Source organism: Agelaius tricolor, unplaced genomic scaffold (assembly GCF_023055355.1).
Source record: "Agelaius tricolor isolate 1412-34295 unplaced genomic scaffold, bAgeTri1.0.p SCAF_1, whole genome shotgun sequence".
In the NCBI taxonomy this organism is placed as follows: Eukaryota; Metazoa; Chordata; class Aves; order Passeriformes; family Icteridae; genus Agelaius; species Agelaius tricolor.
The window spans coordinates 90,454,662-90,479,080 of NW_027269261.1; the positions used below are offsets into that span (position 1 = coordinate 90,454,662).

General features: G+C 40.5%; 1 protein-coding gene across 4 annotated transcripts in view; it reads right to left on the bottom strand.

Annotated features, from left to right (window-relative positions):
- PM20D2 (peptidase M20 domain containing 2) overlaps positions 1-24,307 on the bottom strand; it is a 41,641-nt gene extending 17,334 nt beyond the window's left edge. For 2 of the 4 annotated variants that reach the window (XR_011681653.1, XM_071443088.1), the window contains exons 1-2: positions 23,270-24,307; positions 68-3,771 (exon numbers count right to left, since the gene is read on the bottom strand). Coding sequence is in view for 3 of the 4 variants with exons in the window: in XM_071443088.1 (XP_071299189.1) it covers positions 68-499 (432 nt within the window). In the remaining variant the exon portion in view is untranslated. Of the gene's footprint in view, positions 1-67; positions 3,772-23,269 lie in introns of those variants that run through there. The other 2 variants (XM_071443080.1, XM_071443072.1) reach the window with 2 other exon arrangements.
- Between the last annotated feature and the right edge of the window lie 112 nt (positions 24,308-24,419).

Here is a 24,419-nt window from a genome sequence, read left to right on the forward strand (position 1 = left end):
AAACGCACGGAGAGAGTCAGGGGCTGTCAGGGAGCGCCCACCACCGCTCCCCCGGGAGGGCTCGCACCTGCACGGCCACGGGCTCCGCCAGGCTCTCCAGGGCGGCCTTGAGCGCCAGCGCGGCGGCGGCTCCCACCTCGGCGATGAGGTTGTGGCCGCAGGCATGCCCCAGCCCGGGCAGCGCGTCGTACTCGCAGAGGAAGGCGAGGCGGAGCGGGTCCTGCGGGGCCGCCGTGCCCCAGTCGGCGCGGAAAGCGGTGCCCAGCTTGTAGCGCGGCTGCACGGCCCAGGCGGCGCCGGGCAGGTCCCCGCCGGAGAAGAAGCGGGTCAGGGCATCGTGCGCCTGGTGCTCCGCGTACGCCAGCTCGGGACGGCTCCAGATGTCGCGGCTCAGCGCGCCCAGACGCGCAGCGTTCAGATCCACACTCTCGCACGCCCGCTGCTTCAGCGCCTCCAGCGCGGCGGCGGGGCCGCTCTCCGGCGGCTCTTGCGGCTTCATGAGGCCTCGGGAGCACTGATCCTCAGCTGAGCCGAACCAGGGGCCCGCACCTGCCCTCCGGCGCGACACCTGCGCTGTTCCCCCTTTTATCGCCTCTTTTCGCCGCGAGGCACGGTGGGAAGTGTAGTTCCTAATCACGGCCTGACCTACAGGCGGCGCCCAGCCGGAACTCCCCGCCCCAGCGTGCCTGGCGCGTCCCTCAGCCAGCCGGCGGAGTTTCGGGGGTCCGCCCGCAGCCCCTGCCGGCTGCGCTGCTGGGGCTGCTCGCTGCCTCCCTCAGCCGCGGGATCGCGGGGGGAATCGGAAGGGTAAAGGTAGGAAACTCACAGGTTGAAGTAAAGACAGTACCATAGGGAAAGCAAAAGCCGCGCACCCAAGCAAAGCAAGGAATGAATTCCCTGCTTCCCATGGGCAGGCGGGTGCTCAGCCTTCCCCAGGAGAGCAGGGCTCCATCACACTTCGCAGTGATTTAACAGCACAAACGCCATCGCTGCAAACGTCCTCCCCTTCCTCCTTCCTCCCCTGCCTTATATACCGAGCGTGATGTTCCATGGTCTGGAACGTCCCTTTGGTCAGCTGGCGTCACCTGTCCGGGCTGTGCCTCCTCCCAAGCACCCCCAGCCTCCCCACCAGCGTGGCAGCGCAAAAATCAGGAAAGGCCTTGGCTCTGTGTAAGCCCTGCCCAACAATAACAAAAACATCTCTCCGTTATCAACCCTGTGTTCAGCACAAATCCAACACAGTCCCATGCCAGCCATTGTGAAGAAAATTAACTCCACACCAGCCAAAACCAGCATAAAATATTAGATAAATTACGTGTTGGAAGAATTGCCTTGTTAAACTTTTGGGCTTGGTGTGCTTCAGTGATCTCAAACCTGGTGGGGAGAGGGTGGTGTTAAAAAAGCTTGGGAAGAAGGATGTCCTGCTGATAGTGGGTAAAAAGAATGCAGAATTTACAGACCACAAAGACATTTGGCAGAGCTCCCACGATAAGGAAGAAACTAACAAAGCCAATTCAGCAACTGTGCTGAAATCAGCTCCAACTGGGTGAAATGTAATTCTGGCAGAGGGAAATTGTAACCACCAACTCGTGGCCCCCTGACTCAAAAGAAGGGAAAGACTGAGTATGTGTACTAATTAGCACAAGAAGAGAGGGACTCAGTTAACCAATAAAAATTAGAACACTAAGTCGTAGGAGAACTATGGAACTTGTAGCCAAGGAACAATCGTGCCTTTGCTAAAATGTGTAAGTAGTGAAATCTTTTGATAGTGGATTTGCCACCCAGCATGCCTTTCTTTGCAGAACTGTAAATAAATCAAATACCTGACTCTTGAGTGTTGATTGGCCTCTTGCACACTGGGTGTAAGAACCTAATTTGGCACAACATGCTGATGGAACACATGCCTTGTTACATACATGTGTTACCATCACAACGCCCAGAGGTTACGTTCAAGTGCAAGGTGTGCTGTAGCTCTTCTGGGCTTGGAAACACCCTGTCTTCTTTGACATTTTAATTTTTTTTCCAACCAGGATTCCTATTTGTCTGGATTTGGGTTAGATCTTTACATTTCTCTGGGATTTCTGCAGTCCAGGCCTGTGAGAGTCAGCTGGTCAGGAGTTTTAGATACAGCTACATAGCAAGAAACCTTCTATTGAACCAGCCCATACCTGACAAAAATTGAAGTCAACAGCATCAAAATGACAAATTCTGGGTTTTGGGTTTTTATTTTCCTTTATTCATTTATCCACTATATTCTTTCTTTACAACATTTCTGTCAACTGCAGAGGTGCTTAGGTGTGCTGAACTTAAGGATTCTCCTCTCCACAGTAGATGGAGGAGGTTCTTTTCCTAGTGACACCCAAACCCTACAGGACTCTCAGTCACTCCAAGAAGAGCTCAGGCTCCCATGCCTTACATTTGTCATGAGCTATTTTTACCTTTGGAACACACTACAAGTATGTTGACAAGTATTATGGTTATGGTCAGTTCATTCCTCCACCCCCAAATTGTTACAAATGGAATCAAGCCATTGTGCATATATTTGTTCATAAATAAACAAGAACAACCCTAAAACGTGCTGAACTTAGTTTGAACTCTGGACAAATGTCGAACTATCCTTATGGATACATGCAGTAAATATTTGTCAGCAGCTGAGGGGGCACATACTCAGCAGAGGGTCACAAAATTCAGATCTGTTTGCCAAGGGATTTTTAGGGCTGGAGCCCTTTGGAGCAGGCAGAATGTTTCTGAGCAAAGTGCCAAGCCAACATTCTTTAGGAACAATCACTCTAGGCATACATCAAAGTCAATCACTTTTGCATTCATGGAAAAAGCTGGCTCCCACTTTAAGTTTTAGTGAGAATGGGAAAAAAAACCCTCATGTATTTTTTCTTCCCAAGTACCTGATTCCTTGAGGCACTACTGTTCACTATATAGTTCTGTATTTCTCCAATAAAAACACAGGGTCCTGTTGAACCTGCACAGATTCATTGAGGACACTCCAGAGCTTTGCATACCCCATCAGTGTGTGGCATTCCAGCTGAGAATGCCGAGCCTCAGAGCCACAGCTAACAGGAACGGTGAGGCTTGGCCACAGAGCAAATTGTTCTGGGGCAGCTGCCTCCAAACAAGCTGGCTGCTTGTTTGGAGGGCTGAAGAAGGAGTAGAGAGTGCACACGAATGCCAGCATCTGAAAGTGGGACAAAGTTAGCACTGGCTCCTCCAGGAAAATTTACCACTGATGGGGAACAGCTAAATTACTTTTAGGGATTATGTTATCTGCTCACATCTTGAGGCTTTCCTTTCCAGCTGAGATCTCAGATAATCAGAGGGTTGAATTACTAATGTGACCACTGCCTCATTTGCTTGAAATTAACCTTTAGAATACAGTTGGAATCCTCTTTGTCTGCTGTGAGGATTTGTGAAGCATGCAGCACTAAGACGGCCAATAATTTTATAAATTTAAGCATTACAGAGTTTACGCCAGCTCAAGAGTTCCAATCTGCATGTTTGAAAAGGGGCAATATGTATCATAATGAACATTAACATCAGTTAACATAATAATGGGGATGTTATTTTAGTATGTTCCACTTCACAACCCCGAATATTTTGCACACTTTGTGTACAACCTGCAAGTGTGGCTCCTTGGGAGGGACTTGCTGACCGGAGAGTTTCCCTCCATACCTCCTGGAATGTGCTCCTGCTGCTACTTCTCCTGTGTGGGTCCAGCAACCATGTTGTCTTCAATGAGCTAGTTCAGTCAGTAAAAATCTGCTTAGAAAAGAAAAATGGATATTTTTTGTCCGGAAACAGTTTTGCAAGACACACAATAGATCTCTGCTTCCAAAAGTTCACAGCTCCATCATGACTTTCCCTCATCCAGCCAAGAATTTGTGCCACTCACTAGGCTGCCTTTGGTATTTGTGGGACCTTTACTTGAGCTGATGCAATTCACTAAAATGGCACAAAAAAGGCTTATTCAAAAAGTTTGGTAATTTCCTGTTGGTTCAGTGGGTTACATTGGGCAAAGGTCCACAAAGAGCCAGGACAAGGAAGTTGTAGTGAGACTAGATGTGTGGAAGCATGAGCTGCTCAGCCACTCTGATAAATCCTACCCTGAGAGAACTGCTGGGAGCATCACTGTCAAGGACAGCCCACAGAACTAAAAATAAACACAGCTGCAGCATGTATTAAAGCAAAGTGGGGGGCTTGGTTGTGAGCAAAGCCTTCACATAAGCTGAAGACTAAGCAAGGCCACAAGAAATTTTAATCTGGCACAATAAAAACAGTGCTGTGACTCCTGAAATCAGTCCAGTTCAGGAAAGAGAAAGGAAAGGGTGTAAAGTTCTTTTATTCATAAGAAAGAGATGCCTGTTAATGAGACTTTCATTCCTTTCATAAAGAGTCTTTTCACTCCCATTCTTGTTCCTATTCTGTTGTTTGTGTAGAAGAACCACTGGATATTTACCCCAGAGATGGTACCTTTCAAATTAGCAATAATTTTCTTGCTCCTTATATTAGAAAATTTCAGGTCTCAGTTACTACATTATCATATATTTTCTTTTAGTTTAGGAGAAGGCATCAGTCTTTTAACCTTTTATGCTGATTTGAAAATTCATTGAATATCTTCAAGAGGAAGAAAACATTTATATTCAGTACCTTTGTTTTCTATAGGTTGTGCCTTGGGTCATGATTACAGAAATATTTTATTATAGTCAATCTAAATTATAAGTCTACAAAATGAAAAACATATAACCAAAACATGTTGTTTTGTAAGACAGAGGAAAAATACTGGTCCATTAAAAAAAAAATGGTAAAAAATACTATGATGATATTTTGATTGTGCTAAACAAATTATAATGGAGCATTAGACTGTTTAAAATACTGTTACTATATAGAGGAAAAAGCCTGGAAACATTTCTTTGGAAAAAGCAAGAATTGTACATATATTTGTTCATAAATAAACAAGAACAAATCTCACAGCTGCTAATTCAATTCATATTCCTGGAATCAGGCTGTAAACAAATGCTTGTATTTTTGTTTTGGAGGGTGGATGAAGTTCAGTAGCTTTCCATTGGTCCAAAAGAAGGAACATCTGTTGTGGCCATAAAAAACTGGATGATCAAGTTTACCACATCCCACATTAGCAACATTAGGCATTGAGGTTGAAATCCTGATCACACTGAACTCGATGAAAGTTTTGCTGTTAAATTCTGGGTGGCCTGGATTTCAAGCCAAACTCCAAAGCTTTAAAAACAAGAGCACAGTGAGTATTAAAAACAAAAGTAGGCTGCTGCTGCTGTGTGTAGGAGCTATACACTGACCTGCCTAAGATAACATTCCAGCCTGGTCTGCAAATAGCTTTATATTAGGCAGTACATATCAAGACATGCAATGCTACAACAGTGAATCTATGTTTAAAAAGAAAGCATGGTAAGGGGTTCTTCTGCTGGTGTTGATACTGTGATCTTGGTCAGATCACAGTATCAACACAGAGCAGAAGAATTTTTAGGAACTCAGGGAGGTAAACAGCTTGAGTCACTGAAGCATACTGTCTTTTTTAACCATTACTGGATCAGGGATGCCACTACACATCTTACATGTTTCTTATTAAGGGAAAAAAAATGCAGGGTAGGTGGGTTTAGAAAAGTGAAATCTTCTCCCTGTAGACATATCATTGCCACCACTTAAGAGTTAATCACAGTGAAGCCAAAAATTCAGAGCAGACTGAGACAGAAAACATGAGCTTATTGTTCCCTCTTAATGTCTGGTTACATCATGTACAATACTCAGAATTAAATCTGAAACCCCTCACACGGCATGTTTTATTAGCTATTTGACTTAGAGGGTAAGGCCTCACCATTTGCCCAAGTGAGCCTCTAGCAGAAAGGTAAGAGACGTGCTTGGAGCTCAGACTCCCTCTCTGAGAAGGCAGCTGTGGCTCTTTGCTGCTGCCCCCAGCTCTTTGTCCCTGCCCCAGCTCTGGTGGCAGAATGAGACACAATCGCCTCTGAGCTGTTTCGGTGCAAAGTCCAAAAGCTTAGTTCAAGCTGCCCCCACCCCCCTTGGCATTTTATGCTTTAAACACTGGATTTTATCTTGAAGCAGCTTAGAGTTATCTGTGTTCTCAGTCTGCTGACTCCACTATGTGGGTGGTATCCTCTGGGAGACAGGCAATAATATTTTAAACTGACTCAGTTATTTTCAAAACAATCACTTTCATGCACCATTAGCCACAGAGGCTAGTATAAGCTTTGCCAGCTTTAGACTGGTTTAACAAATAGTACTTTTCTATCTGATGCAGATTTTCATTTGCTGTAGAGCTGTAGCTATTTTTGCCTTTTTTTTTCCCAGCTGGGGTGATTGTTTTAAAGGAACATCAGTTAACTCCAAGAAAAGTTCAAAAATTGCCTGACTTAAACATTGCCAATTAGAGCAGATAGCTCTAGTAAAAAAGGTAGAGCTAGATAAACTTAGATTTCTTTCTTTTTTTTGTCTCTCTGAAGAGTTACATAAAACTTATCAGCTACTATGAGGCTCTTAGAAGTAGGCACAGCATAATGTAAACAGGGAATTGAATTACTGATATCCAAGACTCTTAACACACAAACTTACTGACTGCTTGCTTTCTCTTTCATACTCAAATTTTACTTTTGTAACAGCAAGAAAAGTGTCAAATATCAGAGATCTTACGTCAGCAGAAAATGCCTTTGAGTCCTCACTCCTCCAATAAAAAATCCTGCCTCAACCATGCTCTTTTGTTTCTTACACTGTTACATTTTCATATGTATTTTAATCTGTGACATGGTAATTATTTCACATTATACTATAGGTCAATTGTTATATTTGTATAATTTCTGTAGTAGCAGCATCATCCCAGTCATATTGCTATCCCAGTTTGAAAAGATTTGTGATGAAAGCAGTCTGATGATGTATGTGTTTCTTCAAGACATTTGATGCTAAATCAGCTCCATTACTGACAATTATAAACATTTTTTGTTTTATTTCTTTAAGTTTTATTTTATTTTTTATATTATATTTGGTTGTAGCTTAGACGCTTAGTTCCTTTCTTCCTGTAAGAGGCAGATTTTTCTTATTTAATGTCAGATAAATTCAATGCTTCATTTCATAGCATTGATGCCTTAAAGACCTAGAAATAAAACAACGTACTTTCAAGACAATATTAGTATAGGAGGTAATATAAAGCTGGTCTTTATTGGAGGTCTCCTAGGGATGGCTATGGAAAAATGCCCACCCTGCACAGGGTGAATACAGTTTTATAAATTTAGCAAATTAGCATAATTGACAAGAATCCCCAGTTAGAAGCACAAGTGATGAAATAATCTCCCCCTTTTGGTTCCACCTCTTCTGTGCCCCCCCCTTTAGATAGGAACTAAACTTTATTTATGAAAATGTGGCTCGAAGAGCTGGTTTCAGCCTTGGCTCCCAGGAAGAATCAAGAGAGGATAGGGGCCTTGGACCACTCAGGGCTTGGAGCCTCTCGAATGTGTTTTGTCTTTCTGCCCGTCAGGGTAGGGTAAAGTACCGGAGCTAGCTAGGAGCTATATACAACAATAGTCTACAGAGCTATGAATATATATTTAAGAAATATAAAAGCCAAAATCATTCTGGCATCAGCATGACTTACTAACTGGGCAACAAACACTAACAGCCCAGAGTGGAAGGAAAAACTGATGATGAGATGTGGAAAGCTTAAGTCTCTGTGGCTGCCAACTCCTCTTGAAAGCCTGAGGTAGCTCAGCTTTGGGAGGAGAGGATCATGGCAATGCACAGGGACTGCAGCTTTCCCACTGTACATGTGACTCATAGACCACAGCACAGAAAACAAACACACAGGAAACAGGTAGGTGTGCTATGGCCACAAACTGCAGCCACTCTGTCCATCAGAGTTAACTGCCCCCCCACTACCTCTCAAAGAGAGTTAATCCATCCCTGTACACACAAGACCAAATGTTTTCGCTGTTAAATCCTGATGGAGTTGAAACAAAGTCAAAAATTGTTACACAATTCTCCACACATTTAATTACTTCTCTTAGCTCCCAGTTTAAAAATGGTTAATAACATTTTTCATATTTGCAAATGTAAGTGAAAAATGAAATCTAGAGTGTGTTAAAATTTTCAAAGTAATGAAAAAACTCTTATCTTTCCTGATGTTAAAACGGCCCTTTAGTTGTGCCACTAGTTATTTACATCCTATGCTGCTAGAAATAGTTTAATTTTGCTATTGATTCAAACAGAACCACAGTTAGGTCCTAGCTCTTTTATTCCCTTGGAGGAAGAAAGTACTTTGCAGCTCTTCAAGTTCTTTGTTTTTAATACAGTAAGCCTTTGAAGTATTACATCTGCTTGCTTACAGACAGTATGTATTTCTGGGTTAAACAGAAGATGACTACTCAACTCAAACAATTCAATATACAATTTTCTCTTTTTTAAATTTATATTTAAATATTGATGGGCATTTTCTTCTCACATAATTTATGTAAAAGCCTCTAGTTTGTTTCATATACTATTTTGCAGATAGACAGCAAATTTATTATATATTTGCAATCCACAGGAATCTTAAATAGATTACATGTTAGACATCAACAATTACTATTAAATACTTTGTTGTGGATTTAGTGGTACTGAGGAGCTATTAAGACAGAAAACCAGCAGCTTACTGTGTCTAATTGAAAACCTCTTTACCCTCAAAGCTTTTATGTTATCATTTTTTAAAAATCAGAAATATTATATATTGCATAATAATAAAAACACTTCTGTTAAGTGTTGACATTTTCCATAATACCCTGGGAAATTACATTAAAAATAGTAATTATTTTTGTTCTTGATTAGTATAAATTATGCAAATACAAACAAGCCTTAAGGGTGTTCATTAATAATTATTTGCTTAAGATATTAATTTCAAAAGATACGTTCAAACCCACAGTGTATCTAGTCACAGTGGGAATATACAAAGCAACAACACAGTAGCTGTAACTACTATAGCACACAATGATTTTTTAGTCTTTTTTTAAATTTAATTTGTAGTATCACAAATATAAATAACAGAGAGTGTATCTGCACTCACCATGTATACATCTGTGTTTACTGCTGACAAAAAGGTTTATGGGTATAGTGACTTTGCAGGTTTGTTGAAACTGATATCAGTTTTCTGGGAAAAAATAAGCAGATAAGTGAAAAAGGAGAAAAATATATTTTTCTACAGGACTACTCAAAATAATCATATTTCTAATGTACAATACTATGAACTTTGCTAATTTTGTACAGATAACTCATGGATTTCTTCAAATCAATGTAACACATGTGCAGAACTTCGCCAGAGTTTCAGGGTCATTTTGAACTTGTGCAGTCATCACTGTGAAATTAAACAACTATGTTTTTGTATTTTTAAAATTCAAGGGAAAAAAGGCATCCAGTATATCCAGAAACCTGTAAACAAGAACTGACAATTGCAAATAGTGGAGGTCAAACTGTGTTACTGAACAAGCTAGTCCAATCCATTTTGGTTTCCACTAATGGTTAAGATGATTTTGAGGTGAGGTCATACATTGCCCAGTGACGTCTGGCAGACTTAGGTAATGTGTTCTAGTTGTTTCTAGCCCAAGAGGGCTTGATCTGTAGCTACCTCAGCCTGTTTGTTGTTGCCTAGACTTAAGCTGTTCGTTTTTAAAGCACATTTTAGAGAAACTGAGCTGCAGTTTGTTGGGTTGCTTTACTAACATCCAGTTAGTAGCAAGGTGGTCAGGGCCAGTTCCTGTAATTTAAAGCCCATCTCCTACATGCTCAGGCACAATGTTCATGTACCAATGTCTGTGTACACTGTACAATGTTTAATATATGTTCTATATGACATGTATGTGAGTCCCTGCTCCTTACCAGTGCTGCCTACTGTACCACATACCAAGGATATTTGTTAGGAGTTGTGTGCCATGCCAGCATTGCACCCATGTGGACATGTGCCTTTCCAGAAATCTTCCTGTGGATAAATTGAATGTCATTACTTGAAATCAGGAGCACTAGTGTTTTGGACTTTTTTAAAATCATCCTCTCAGTGTGTGGGTAATTCACAATGAACAGGCACATGGCAGAGACCTGAGAATGCTGTGCAAGGAACTTAAAGACAACTCTGGGTGTGAAATACTCTTCAATTCACATACCCACAGAGAACAAGAGAAGCAAATTTAACTGCAGCCTGAAAAAACCCACTATGTACCTATCTGGGGACTGACTGCTTTCCTAAGCTGCTGGAGAAGCAGAAAGCAGGTGGACATGAGCACCTCTTTGTTGAAAGCCCTATTGCCCAGGATTCACCATCAGCAAAAAACCCAGGCCATTCTTGTTGTGTTCCCTCCCCTCTCAGCCATACTCACCTCTATGATATTACTTCAAGACCTGCACTCCTTTGCATTATGTGATTGAACAAGCTGTTGTGATTAGTAGTCTCAGTACATCCAGCAGCTAGGTAGAGCAACAGGGTATTAAAAATACATGTTAAACTGCAGGAGACCATAGGGAATCTGGAAAGCTCTGTGGGTTTAAGTGTCAACAGATGGCACGGCATGACCTACTTTGGAATAAATAAATTAAAGAAGAAAAGGTAAAGTTGCTCTGTCAAGAAGTGTCTGTGCTGGTACTGGGAAGCTGCAGAGCTGCAGAGCTGAGGGAACCAGCAGTGGGGTGTCTGGAGGCTGCCAGCTGACTTTGCAGCCAAGGCATCATTAGTATGTGTTGGCTGTTCAGTAGCCTACTCAATATGTGCTGGTAATATTAATCTGGGTTTCCTAGCAGCAGGTGCCTCTATCATAAGATTTTCTAGCCTGATTACTTTGCAGATTGGCAGAAAGTCCAAGGTTTGAGTGACTCAAAATAGCAAAATTAAATTTCCAGCCCTAGCAATGTCTCTTCTGGAGTCAGGCTGAGCACTAATTCTATGGTATCACCTTTTACTTTTAAAGGATGCTTACCAAAAAATACTTCATTCTCCAAAGAAAAGAATACAGCCCAGTACTTTCAATAAGCACCACACACATAAAAGCAATTGTCAGATTTTTCAAGTCTCCTCTTATATTTACTTTAAGGTATACACTATCTATTATTACTACTGCTAATTTCAATGGGAACATGAATTGTGTTATTTCTATAGCATCAAGTGTCCTCACTCTCCTCATCAGCTATTTTATAAATTTCACTTATCTTCAGTATTGTATCCAGCCTTTTCCAGAATGTCCCTTTAAAAAGGAGCATATAAATCCTTCTAAAAGTGTAAAGAAAAAAAACCCAAAAACAATGAAACAAACTGGAGAACACTGTCTGTTGTGACACACAATGTGCAGATAGGTCAGATGCTTGTGGAGTAACATGGATGTGAAGCTCACAGTTCCAGCATGTATTCACTTGATTTTATGGACAGTTAATGCAAAACTGCTATTTGCTACCTGGCTAAGAGAATGAGCTATCTTAAGCCCACTGAGCACCCTGGTTGTAGAACAATATAACCAATTAATTATGTAGTATGGATAATTTAAGTTTTTTTAATCTGTTCAAATTTTTACAATTTAAATGCATGTAAACATTCAGTTCAGTTATGAATACTGTGTGTGTTCTTGGCATCCTGCTTGTAACATAAGGATATGCTTCCCCACCAATCTGGGACAAATCCTCTCAAGGGACACTAGACTAAATAACCATTTGATTTTAGATGACAGTTGAAGAATGAAAACATTTTACACAAGACCCATTGTGATTTTTTTAATCTGCTTATTCTTTTAATCCTGTTCATTCTTAAACATTTTAAATCTTTCAGCCCTTTTAACTCAATATACAGGTAACAGGGACAGATTGATTTTAAAGCTTTCCCAACCTGTTAGCATTATGGAGATATATTTATACTCTCTGACAGGGAGAATCCTGTATGACAGGGAAAGGCTGAAGGCATTCAGCCATCCAACCCTCTGCCAGGCTCCATTTCAGATGATCAGAATTGGCCCTGAGTAACCTGGCCTGACCTGGCAGTCACCCCTGCTGTGAGCAGGAGGCAGGACGGGAAGACTCCTGAGGTCCTTTCCAGCCTGCATTATGTTATGGTCAGGTATTGGGAGCTACTGGTTGCATTAGACTTTAATACCTTTAATATGGTGAGTCTTAGCAAAGCAATTTTTCTGGAGTGCCAGAGGAACTTTCCAAAACTCCAAATGTGCAGATAGACCTGCAGCTCTCCCCGTGGTGTAGGTATTCAGCTTACATGAGAAACATCTCAGATACCCCACCTTGGAGCCACACATCTGCCTTGAAAGAGAGGAAGAAACTGTTATAACTCATTGTTATAACTCAAAAATATACATCTCACTTCCTACAGCAGCTGTGACATCTCTTGCTGCTCCTTCACTTAATACAAGCCATGAGTCATGGCCACTGGAGGTCCCAGGGAGGCACATGGCACTGCAACCACCTCATGCCGTGCACAGACCTTCCCATCAAGCAGGCACAAATCCTTGCTGCCCTCCCATGGCAGCAGATCTGATGTCACCTCTTTGGCTGGGGAGGGTTAGAGACCATCAAATTGATGGCCTGCAGCACACAACATGTTTCTTCCTGCCTCAAAAGGATGCACAACCAGCCCTTTGGATGAGTACCTCATTGAGGTGATTATGTAGGAATAACCCACCCTTCTCACAAGGCAGGTCCATGGGGTGACCACCATCCATCATGTTTGCTTCCTCAGTACCCTTAGTGGGATACACATTACGTAAGGGGAATGAAAATTATGAAGGTATATATAGAGTTTGTGGGGAAATTATTAGTAACTTCATGGCTAGTGTGCAAACATGGACCTTTGTTCAGTACCTGCTCAATTTTGTTCTGAATTGTCACATCACTAAGTCTACTCACTAATAGAAAAAAATAACCATGACTGTAAGTGTCTGTAGAGTCAGGTCTTAGACCCATGGTGACATTTTCTGTGACTCATTTCATTTGTTGTGCATGTTTGTATTTACTTTTTCTCAGAAATATCTCTCCCAGCACTTTGAATGTCCTCTTCTTAGTAATACAGATGTGCTGCTGTCTGGACAGGAGACCCACACAGTTAAAAAGCTAAAGAATGAGAACTGTCCAGACATGTGGTAAATGTTCCAGCGTGAGGTGAACTTTATCCTATTATTATGAAGGACTAAATCTTTAATGAAGCTTTATTTAGCTTCCTGGTCAGGATGTCCCTAAATTTTCATCTGTTACATCTCTCATTTGCTTTTATCTCCTCCAGATTCTGTGCTTAGACAGGAATACTCAGTTTACATGTAGAATATAGAAAAGTTCTTATGAAATTACTTTGAACAAAGGCCTAGATTCACAAAAACCTGCCAGCACCATTTTCTTTTGAGGAGATGGTACAGATAATGCTGTCTTTTAAATGTTTTCTATTTATTCTGCTGATGATATCATCCAATTCACAGCAATATTTTTTATTCTTCAAATGACTAATTTGGTAGCACAAATCCAGAGCTGTCAGAAATCTGAATGCAAAGAAACTATTCTTAAAAATGAAAAACAGTGTTGTGAGGTATCTAGATATAAGACAAGCAATATATATGAACACTGTTCACAGAATTGACAAGACAGATCAAGGATGCACGACTGAGATGTAATTTCTGCCATAAAAAATACTTTAGTTTTCCTGAAGAAGTGCTGGACTAATCATCTGTTGGGCTTGCCTGTCAGAGTATAGGTGACACTGTGACACTTCCACAGCTGAGATTTGAGAACTGAGATGACAGTCTCAGTTCCACTCCAGATCATTTCCAAGATGCTGTGTATTAACGGGGTAATCAAGGACAAAGTCACAGTCTGAGTCATTACAGAAAAGGCCAAAGAATGTGGAAACATCAGTGTCAAACTCCCAGGAAAGGGCCTCAGGTTCAGGAACTGGTGTTTCCATTGTCAAGAGAAAATCTGTCCTGGTACAGTGACACTCCAGGACCTCCATTAAATCAGAGTGACTGTTCATGTGAGGAAGCAGAGTAGAAGGAGAACTTCAGTTTCTGATGTTCTGCACCTAGATGCTGTTCAAGTGCCTGTGACATTAAAGTGATGTCATGAGCGCCTCCAGAACAGAGCTGAGGCTAAACTGTCAAGTCTTGCAAAACCTAATAAAAAAAATTAATAGCTAACTGAACAAAAGGCCAGGCTGAGGGAGTATGAAATAGGATCCATACTCTGAAGTGCAATTAGCTCATTTGGGTCAGGTGAACAGTTGGATTGGTTTCATGGGGTTTTATTAAAAGGCTTAGGTTAATTACAGTGAAAGGTGATGCACAGGTAAATTAGACAAGTAATCACCTGGTATCTCATATAGAAATTCTATTTTAAAAGTCAAAATTAAATATATTCAGTTAAAAGTATTAGGGACATTTTGATAATGTAGTATTTTTTGTTTTATCCTGTGTAGAGGAGGATTTTCAGTTTTGATAATGTATGGTTTTTAGGCTTTTAACTAAAATGTTAAACATTTTAACTGGTGTTAGTCCTAAAGTATGAGCACAATCCAAGCATACAATTTGCTTTGTTCTAAATTCAGAGTGAGATGGTATATCATAAATAAATTGTTTTCAACAATTAGGATGCTTTTAATTAAAAAAAAAAAAAAAACAAAACTTTAAAAGCCCTGCTTCTTTTTTCTTAAATATTTTTGCCAATTGAGTAATAGCTCTCATTAGCCATGAAATTGCCTGTACATTCATGTAGCAGTGAATCTTTAATTTGTCACTTAATGGGCATCTAGTCTGCAAAATGTACTGCTGAAAAATACTGCTAAAGTTAAAATCCATCAGGCCTGAAAAGTACTGTAACTTATTTACATTTATAAATACCATAATCAATCAAGAAAATTACAAATATTTTTTTAAAGGGAAGTTTGAAAGAGAAATGGAAAAGCATTGTATTTTACACTACTGTCTAAAAGCTTACAGATTTCTTTGGAAATATATGGCTTGATATCTATCTCTTCTATGTTCTGACTAGCTTAGTACTGACAATATGCACCAGCCTAGATAAACTAGTGAAGTTCTGAAAAACAGAGTTATTTATAATCTCCTCCAAACCTGTAAAAATAGTTCCCAGAAATATACATTCCCCTTTTTGTTTGCTGACTGTTAAGTTGAAGCCAGGGTTAGACACATGTATCTAACTTTCAGGCCCTTGATTTATGACATACTCTTCACTGTTTATTATGTGATAAAAGCACAGGATAGAGAGCAACAACGCACAGTTTTATTTATTGAAATTTCCTCTAAAGTTCATAAGTTTGCAGAAGGAAATGTGATTTTTCTAATTTTTTAAAACCCCAGGGATGCAGTCATTAAGATGTCATGAGCTTGTGTTTCACAAAAGACACTATTTCTAGTGTATTTTGTACATGGTGCCAAGAGTGCACTGGATATTTTCTTTTAGAAATTAAGGTTTCCTGCCTAATCCACTTGTTCTAATCTCCAGCTCCCTTTTTGATAAAACATGAGCTGAAGAAAAACAAAAATATTAACTTTTTTGTTGGTTTTCTTCTATTCCTTTTTGGTTGCTATTCTTTCATTGTTCTGACACACCAGTGCAACAATAATTCAAAAATATTTTTGTCTAATAAATTAATGCCTGCTATTGTCTACAAATAAATACATTACAGTGAGTCACAAATACAGATTGAGCTGCTGCTGGCGGTGTTTTCCATCTGCAGAGCCTTTCCCCAAACTGCCTGACGACATCACATTGATTATTCTGATTCACTGTGATCTCACAAAGCCTCTGCCTAATGCAGATATTAGTAGCAGCAAATATTAGCCGTGGAGATCAACTCGATGAAGCAGCAGAGTAAAGCAGATAGAGAATTTTTACGAGTGGTTGAGTCTGCCTGTGATGAAAAATAAATACAGGGAAGGATTGATTTAATCTGTTTACGTAACTGACTTTAAATTAACTTGCAATTAGGCCCTCACCAAGAATTACTCAGTGATTATACCCTCCAGCTGCCCAACACCAGCATGGTTTCTGGGCAAGGCTGTAATGAAGAGGGATGGGCCGCTGCTCCCCAAATGGGTCCTTTCGGGGCTACCCCTGCGGAATGCCAAAGCAAGCCACTAGAGGGAACTCGGCCTATGCCCTACGAGGCCTTGACACTGGGTTTTCCCTACTACTCACTTCCTCGGGCCCCTCAGCAGAGCATACATGAAGCTGTGTGCATGTGCTTTAAGGACACCTGTGGCAGTGACTCCATCTGCTGAAGCAAACGTACCAGTGCTCTTTTGCATCCCATATGCACATAGCACATTTCATCTTTTCTCTCAGTAGTAATGTGGTTTTTTAACCTTCTGTCGATTTTTTTCTTTCCTTGTCACCTCTGTGTCCACCTGGTGTCACTGCTCCCTGGAAGTGGACCAAAAAGTTACTGAATGTGTCCATGGTTACTTTGTGTGTAAAATACATTCCCTTACATTTCTGGCACGGAAGTTAAGGAAGGGTGGAGGTGTGCTAGAGGTCCTTAAAAAGCGATGTCAGGGAGGCTGGATGCAGCTGAGGAAGACAATATGGAGAAAGGTTTCTGTGTCAGCAGAGCTCCTTCCTCTGGTCATCAGGTATCAGCTTCCCACTCCTTCACCTTCTTCAGTATCTCACTGAAGCCCAGAGGCAAAGCACGTCCTTCCCAGTCCCAAGAGCGCTGCCCACATCCCCATCTCAGCAGTGTTAAAAGTGAGCAAAGCCTTTCCTAAGAAAATTGTGACTAAGATGGCATTTGGATCAAGGCTGCAAGACTTGATCAAGATTACTTTTACCCTTCCCCCACATCTTCACACTGTTTTCCCACAGTATTTGAAAAGTAGGGCATGTATGTGTTAAAAATCATAAACATACAACAGTTTGGAAGACTGGAAATAATCAGTTGTAACAGCAATACAGGTTAAGTCTGCAGTGTTGCCACAGGGGAGAGGATAAAACCAGGCTGTGTTGCCTGTATAGAAGTTTCTGTTTCATTTCAAGGCTATTTAGGGGTGTGGGCTGCCCTCTCACTGAGTTCTGCTTCTGGGGCTGTGAAGGGAAAACCAGAAAACCTGGGTTTTTTTGGAAGGCTGCCTTCTTTAAACACTCTGAAATACACTGCTACAGCCATCAAAGCTGGCATGTTTCAGAACATTACTGAGGCTGGTGCCTATGTGATCCAGATGGGGGGGTCATCAGAAGTGGGGGTCCTAACCTAACCCCTCCTTTTATCCCAACACTTCCTAAAGACAGAAATTTCAATGAGTATGTTGTTTGCTCATTTTTGTGTACCAGGTATGGCTCTCCAGAGCTTCAGCATGTATTCCCAACAACACTGTAGTCAGAGAAATAAAAGAAATAAAAATTCATAAGTGAAAAATAAAGAGGGAAAATGAAAAGTGTTGAAAATAGGAGTTGAGTTGAACTAACAGTGCACAGGCACAGTCAGTTGATCAGAGTTATCTCTGTGGACAAAGTAATGGCACCTGTGTTACCAGTTTCTCTTTATTAAAATTAACTTACATGCAGCAAGAAGTCACATGGCTGCTGTTGAATTCAGTCTCAATGGTTATAAATTAGAAAGACTACCCTTGACCAAAATGAGACAAAACACAAAGGAGCAATGTAAACTCCTACCTTGATTTGCCTATGACACAAACAGGTCAGAAATGTTTGGCCAACCATGGAACTACCACTGAACACTCCAACAGACACCATCCTACAGCAGAAGGCTAAGGAGTTTTGGACCTGGACATGTGACAGTCTCTCAGACAGCAGACCCAGCCTAGAAAATTAGATTAAAAGCCTTGGTTCATAAGTGTCAGAGCTGCAGACTGCATTTGCATCTTCCTGTATGCTCTCCTGCCAGTGACCAGACCATATCAGACCTCTCAGACTTTCTGATCTCTGAGGAAAGTCTTCTTAAACTCTAATTGTTTGGGGTTTTGAGTTGTGTTTGACAGATAATTCTGTGGTATCTGTGTGGACCAGTACACCAGTTGTTTCTAGTCCTCCAGGATATCAAGTAAGGTATATTATGGTTAACAAGGCTTGACAGGTCAATTCATACCAGGTTGACAGGAGAAATCTCAAGAGAATCATTGCCTCTTGTAAAAATCTAACTGTCCTCTAGGAAAAAGTACATTCTGTCTTGGAGGAATTGTACCCAGAACACAGCAGAATAAATGTGGCACACTCAGTTTGATTTTTCAGGTGAAAAAACCAACGTGTGTGAACATTTGCCCAGAAGTGAGGTAAACTGAGAATAATTAAATGCATTTAGGAGGAAATACAAGAAAAAAGACACAGCTGCAGTGAAAAGTAAAGAAAACAGTCAGGGAAAGTGATGGGAAGGCTTGAGGTGTTAAGAAGGATTGGCTGGTAGTAGACAAAAAGTGATCAGTCACAAATTACACGTTCTGTCCTCCTGGAGGAAGATGTTCTCTCTTGGGAAAGACTGGGCTTCTCTCTTTCTTCCTGGATCTAATAAAAGGCTAAAGATAAAGCAAATGTAAACTCAAGGAACTAAAGGAACTCTGAGGGTACTGCACATGTCCATGGCCCTCTCAGACAGCTGCTGGCTGCAGCATGTTTGTGCAGCAGTGGAGAGCAGCAGCTAATGAACAGAAACTGCTGATTTATCATCAGCCACCCCCCTGCTGGTCACGGGGAGAGGACAGTGGTGTGTATAGACTATGTATTGTATCAAAGGGTCCCAAAAAAGGGTGGAAAAAAGTGTAATATTAATCTTTATTGTGCCAATTACTAAAACTATCGTGTAATAAAACTGTATACCACACAACACCTAGGTGCATCCTGATTTATGTCACCAGTCCTAACAAACTACAAACATTTCTAAGCAGAACCTTGTATTAACTGCATTTTACATACTATACAGTGAGGTAAGGAAGACTTGCAGATCACACACAAAACAAAACATATATACTGGCAAAGGCAAAACCTGGCTGGACTTCCAGACACTATGGTTCACTTTCTGGGTGAATGAACAGCCTACTGAGGAGCCTCAATCCAGCTAGTTCCCTTCTAGCATGCCTGTATTCCCAGCTATAAAACATACAGTAGGCTTCTAACATACAGTAATGTACATACTTTATCTGGCAACTTCTAAAAAACCGTGAAAACCTGAGAGCAGTAAACACTTATGCAGCATTTTGTGACACTTGAAGCAGCACTAACCATTAAGAATGCTGCCCCAAGGTGCAATTTCTAGTAATGGACAGTAGGTACTGAGCAGTCAGATAAAAAGTCAGTTACAGTATCTGCCATCTCACATGGTCATTCTTCAGATGGTCCCAGTCAAGGAGTAGAAGCAAACTGATCATCTAACCATTAAAATTCCTTAAATTTGCAGTAACATCAACTACCTCAGGAGATAATTTTTTCTTGCAGTATCTTTCCTTCCAGCATTAAATAATGGTGACATCTACGCTGCTACTCTCATCTCTTAGTTGACCTTGTTTTCCAGGGTGTTTTTTTCTCTCTGTCTCACCATTTTTTCCCTTTTCATTCCTAGTACATGGGAGAAGGGGTACAAAAAAAAAACATCCCTTTTTTATTACTTGCATATAAAGAATGTCTAAAATTTGGACAAGGTCCATCAGTTTACAGCTTCATTAATTCTTACAATGACTTATTGCTATTCTAAATAACATGATAACATACAATTTGTGAATATCCTGATGCTAGGAATGAAACTTACAAAAGCTTCATGCTACATACACACAGAAGCAAATTACAGATCTCAAATTACATATCATTTTAAGTAAGGGCACACCTTATTCTTTGTTTTGCAGCTGTGTCACTAGGCAGTGAAGGACACAAGAATCAGGTGATAAGAGAAACTAGAGGAAAGCCTGACTCTTTATTAAGCCCTTTATTAAATGTAGCTCTAGGTCTTGTTTCAGGAAATGAAAAACAAAGTAAATTTTATTTTGATGGCCATTGCCATCACCACTTATGAGGACATTGGCAAATTAAAGGGTTCAAAGGCCTACTTGATGAAAGCACACTGCTTCATTAAAGGAGCAAATGGCATCTTTAATACAAACAGCAATCTCCTCAAAACCTTTTGCTTTATGACCTTAAGAACGGCATAATGGCCATGATCATTACACCACTTCTTGGAATGCATACAGCCACTTACTGAACTACAACAAAAGAGTCAGCAAAGTCTGACTGTATAAATACGAGAAAAGTCCTGGATCCCCAAACACTTCCTCTTCCAGGTATAATTTAGGGAAATCACACCAGTTTACTCACCACTGGCAACCTACACTGTAAGTGCACGTAACCAGCCTAGTTCTCAAACTGAAGACAAGGGTTTATGGACCACTCAGACTGAGTGGTGCATCTGCCACACACTTGTAGTAATGTCATTAGGCTAATGTTAAATAAAAATACCAATGCAGCATTCCAAGTGAGTCAGGGCTTTGCGAAATCCAAATCTGTTTTCTGGGAGTTGAACAAATGAGATTTTATTACCCCGTGGGAAAAAAAGTTAGAGAGGAATGCTGACTTCAACACAGGGCAAGACTCTGCTAGGACATGTTGGTTGTGCAAATTAATTCCTCAGGAAACTTCAAATTCAGCTGAATTGTTGACCTTCCTGCCTTAGTTCTGATAACATTCTACTACACTTTCAGAGCAATCCAGAGTTCACAGCCTCAAAATTGCTGATAACATTCTATTGCTCAACTTCAGCACTTAGGTCCTTTTATTGGATAATGTATTTCTCCTTAATTGATGGATATGCCCTTCATCTATCTTTTCTAGTGAAACAGCAACTAAATATTTATTTCTCATTATCAAAAATATTTAACACTGTAGTTCCTGTTCAACACAGTAGCATCAGTTTTTCACAGTAGATGTTTACATTTTACAAGTTTACCTCTTACTTACATCATAGCCTCTTTTAGGTAAGGACCAGCCTACTCCTAACAGAAAACCATCTTAGAAATTTCAGCAGAAAATAAAATCCCCTTAAAAAGTTCAGTCAAGCACATAATATGAAAAAGAATATTTAAAGAACACACTGTAAAATCAAAATTCAAAGAGCACAAGAAGTTGTAGAAGAGAATAAGGAATTTGTTTAACTGCATAATGGAAGAGTCAAGACTTTCCTTCCAGAACCTGAAGGGAACCCACAAGAAAGATGGAGAGAAGACTTTTTACAAGAGCATAGAGGGACAGGACAAAGGGGAATGTCTTCAAACTGAGACAGAATATGTTTAGATTAGATATTAGGCTGAAGTTCCTTGCTATAAAGGTTGTGAGGCACTGGAACAGATTATCCAGAGAAAGCTGGGGATGCCCCATCCCTGGAGGTGCTCCAGGCCAGGCTGGATGGGGCCTTGAGCAGCCTGGTCTAGAGGAGTGTCCCTGCCCATGGTAAGGGGGCTGGACTTACATGATCTTTAAGGCTCCTTCCAACCCAAGCCATTCTATGATTCTATGACTCTATGTAGAAAATAAAGGTAAACTTATTTCCAAAATTACAATGAAACATCATCTATAATCTTCAGGCTTTATATAATCTATACAGCTTTGTACTGGATTTCAAAACTGTCTAAATAAGGAAAAAATCCTCAAGTGTGACAGTTATCAAATGTTTTATAATGCAAAAGCTTAAAAAATAATCTGAAAATAATTAAAATACGATTTAAGATTACATGCCTTGGATAAAATATTTATCAGATGGAATTAAATTAAATTGACAGTCTCAGTCTCATATGCAGATTGCTTAAGAATTCAGCAGAATTCAGCAAAATCCCTGAAGAGATCCTGGTGTAATAGAGCTCAAATGCACATAGGATTTCTAGCTCCTGTTGCATTAGGAGGCAGAAACATTTCAGCCTTAGAGCACCAAGCAAGCCATTATAAATGAAGCTGTCTAATGGGCTGAGCCTTAGCCACGCATGAGAACCCAACAACAGATACCTCTGTCCTCCATGAGAGCAACATTTCAGGATCATCAACACATTAGCTGTTTAAAAGTAAGGTGGTAGTTAATTCTCAGTAGATTCCCCTGCAGTTCTGCGCAGCATTGCACTAGACTTTCAAACAGAAAGGATTTCCATTATCTGAGGAGCTAATGTTCAGTTTCCTTAATGACCTCAGAAGATTTAATAAGGTATTTATTTAATTCCTGTACAGCAAACACGTGACTAGCTGATAACACATCCACTGATTTTGGTAATTTTCTTCCTTAAAGGCTGGTCACTCCTTAAGTGTCACTCCATAATTTTATATTACACTGCAAACAAGCCCTCCAAATACGACACTAATGCTTTGCTGGCTCTGAACTCAAAATTTAGGAGTACGTTCATGTAATACAATGGCTCCTCTTCAGGAAACTGGGATAAGGAATCTGTCAAAGTGAAGGAAATCTTGAGAGTGAAAATCCCTATAAGATGATACTGTAAAAACTTAAAGGAAAAAAAGCAGGAAAGTGACAAGTAAGGTGCAGAACATGGCCCTAAATGATGACTACGTTTTTATTTTCAGCTGGTCACGTTGAAGTGTATGTTGCCCTTAGGCCCAATATACAAACCTGTCCATTGTGCAGGACAGGGCTCAGCCCTAAGATCTCAGGAAGACAGAAATATGAAGTGCTCCAACACTTCTGCGGGATCATTGACACAGACGTGTGCTAAATAAGCTTCGGTTTTTTTGCTACTGTTTAGAAACACCAGATTGTTATCTTATCCTTTAGGGTCCAACAAGTTATGGGAAGTTTTATGTTCCCAACGCTTCAGAAGTCTCAACCACCAGCTCTCAAAGAATTGACTGAGGAGCTGAGAACTATTTGCAATTAACATTTAATGAATTCTTTAACCCTAAGGGATGTATTGGCACATCAGGGCAGGAACAAAGAGGTATGCGACTTAGATAAATTTTATCCAGGATCAGAGCTAACATTCACTCTGTAAGCTCCGAAAGGTAGGGAAGAGGCTGTTGGCAATGAGATAATAATCAGGGGGACAGAGGACATATCCTTCTAAACAATGCCAACCCACTGACTGATGGAAACGCCCTTTCTTCAAGCTAGTTAGCAAGATTCGCGGCGACCAGACCAAATTAACCATTGCCTAAAGCTATGGGTGAGACATTTTCTTTCGCACTTGGGTGACACGCAGGCAAAAACAAAAAAGAGAAAAGCACAACAGCAGATCAATACAGCATTTACCAAATATAGCAAACTCGGACTTACGGTCTCCTTGAGTCATCCTTGGCGAGACTCCAGTGGCATCTTCCTTTGCCCTAATACTGTTTATTTAAAAAATAAACAGAAAACCAGGACGGGTTTTGTTCATTTTTAGAATAGAAGATGGGGGACACTAAATTAGAGAGTATTTAGATTAGGCAGGAAACTGGGTTGTTGAAGCCACACACTGACCTCGAGTACACCAATACCAGCCTCTTGAAAGACCGTGAACCTCTAATTCTTTGGAGTAAACCAAAAATTTTCTATCAACCCTTAATTTAGAGCATCGATAGCTAAATAGCCTAATTTTACAATTACATAACCAATATCTACAGGCAAGCCAAAAACCCCTTAATTTTTGAGCTTTTGACCAGGCTCATGTCAGGGCTGTACTATTGAATCCTGCCAACTGCCCCGCGTGGAATGCAGTGATGCTCTGGACCAAAGCTGCAGCATGAACACACCTAATGCAGCTCAGTCTGTGTCTGAGGATGCTGCTCACACTAGGGAGCCACCTCAGCCCGATACAAGCAGCCCTTTTCTTCCTACATGCCGCTCCTTTCCTACGACACCAGAGTACAGACAGTGTATCTTTTCTGGTGGATCCAAAAATTTAAAAACGCTTTTCTAGCTAATGTAAATTTCACAAACTTCCTAGTATTAATCTTATTTAAACACTAGATTAGGAAAATAACTGCAAATCTGTTGCAGTTATGTTACTCAACATGCCTGTCAGACTAATCTACAGTCCAATTCCTTAAGAATTTTAAGTTAGGGGGATGTATTTTCCAGCATAGCTACGAGCAGGAGACAATCTGGTGAAAACCACTAAATTCTACTTGCTCCATTCATTTTCTGTCACTGCTTACTTTCAGTGTTAACTCGTTTAATAGCCACATACTATGAAAAATTTTAAGGAGCATTACTGCATGAATTTCAATGTCTAAGTGCCCCACTTGCTTGAACTCTGTTTTAAACAAAGCAATCCTAGAACGATTTGTCACAAAGGTGGCTTTTTTTTTTTAAACATAAGGAATTCTTGGTGCATAACTGATCTCCTAATTTTCCCTGAGATAGTTAAAAGATGAAGTATTTCTACCAATGCACTAGAAGGCTATCAAGTGATTTAAATTCACATACTTGAATTAACAGACAC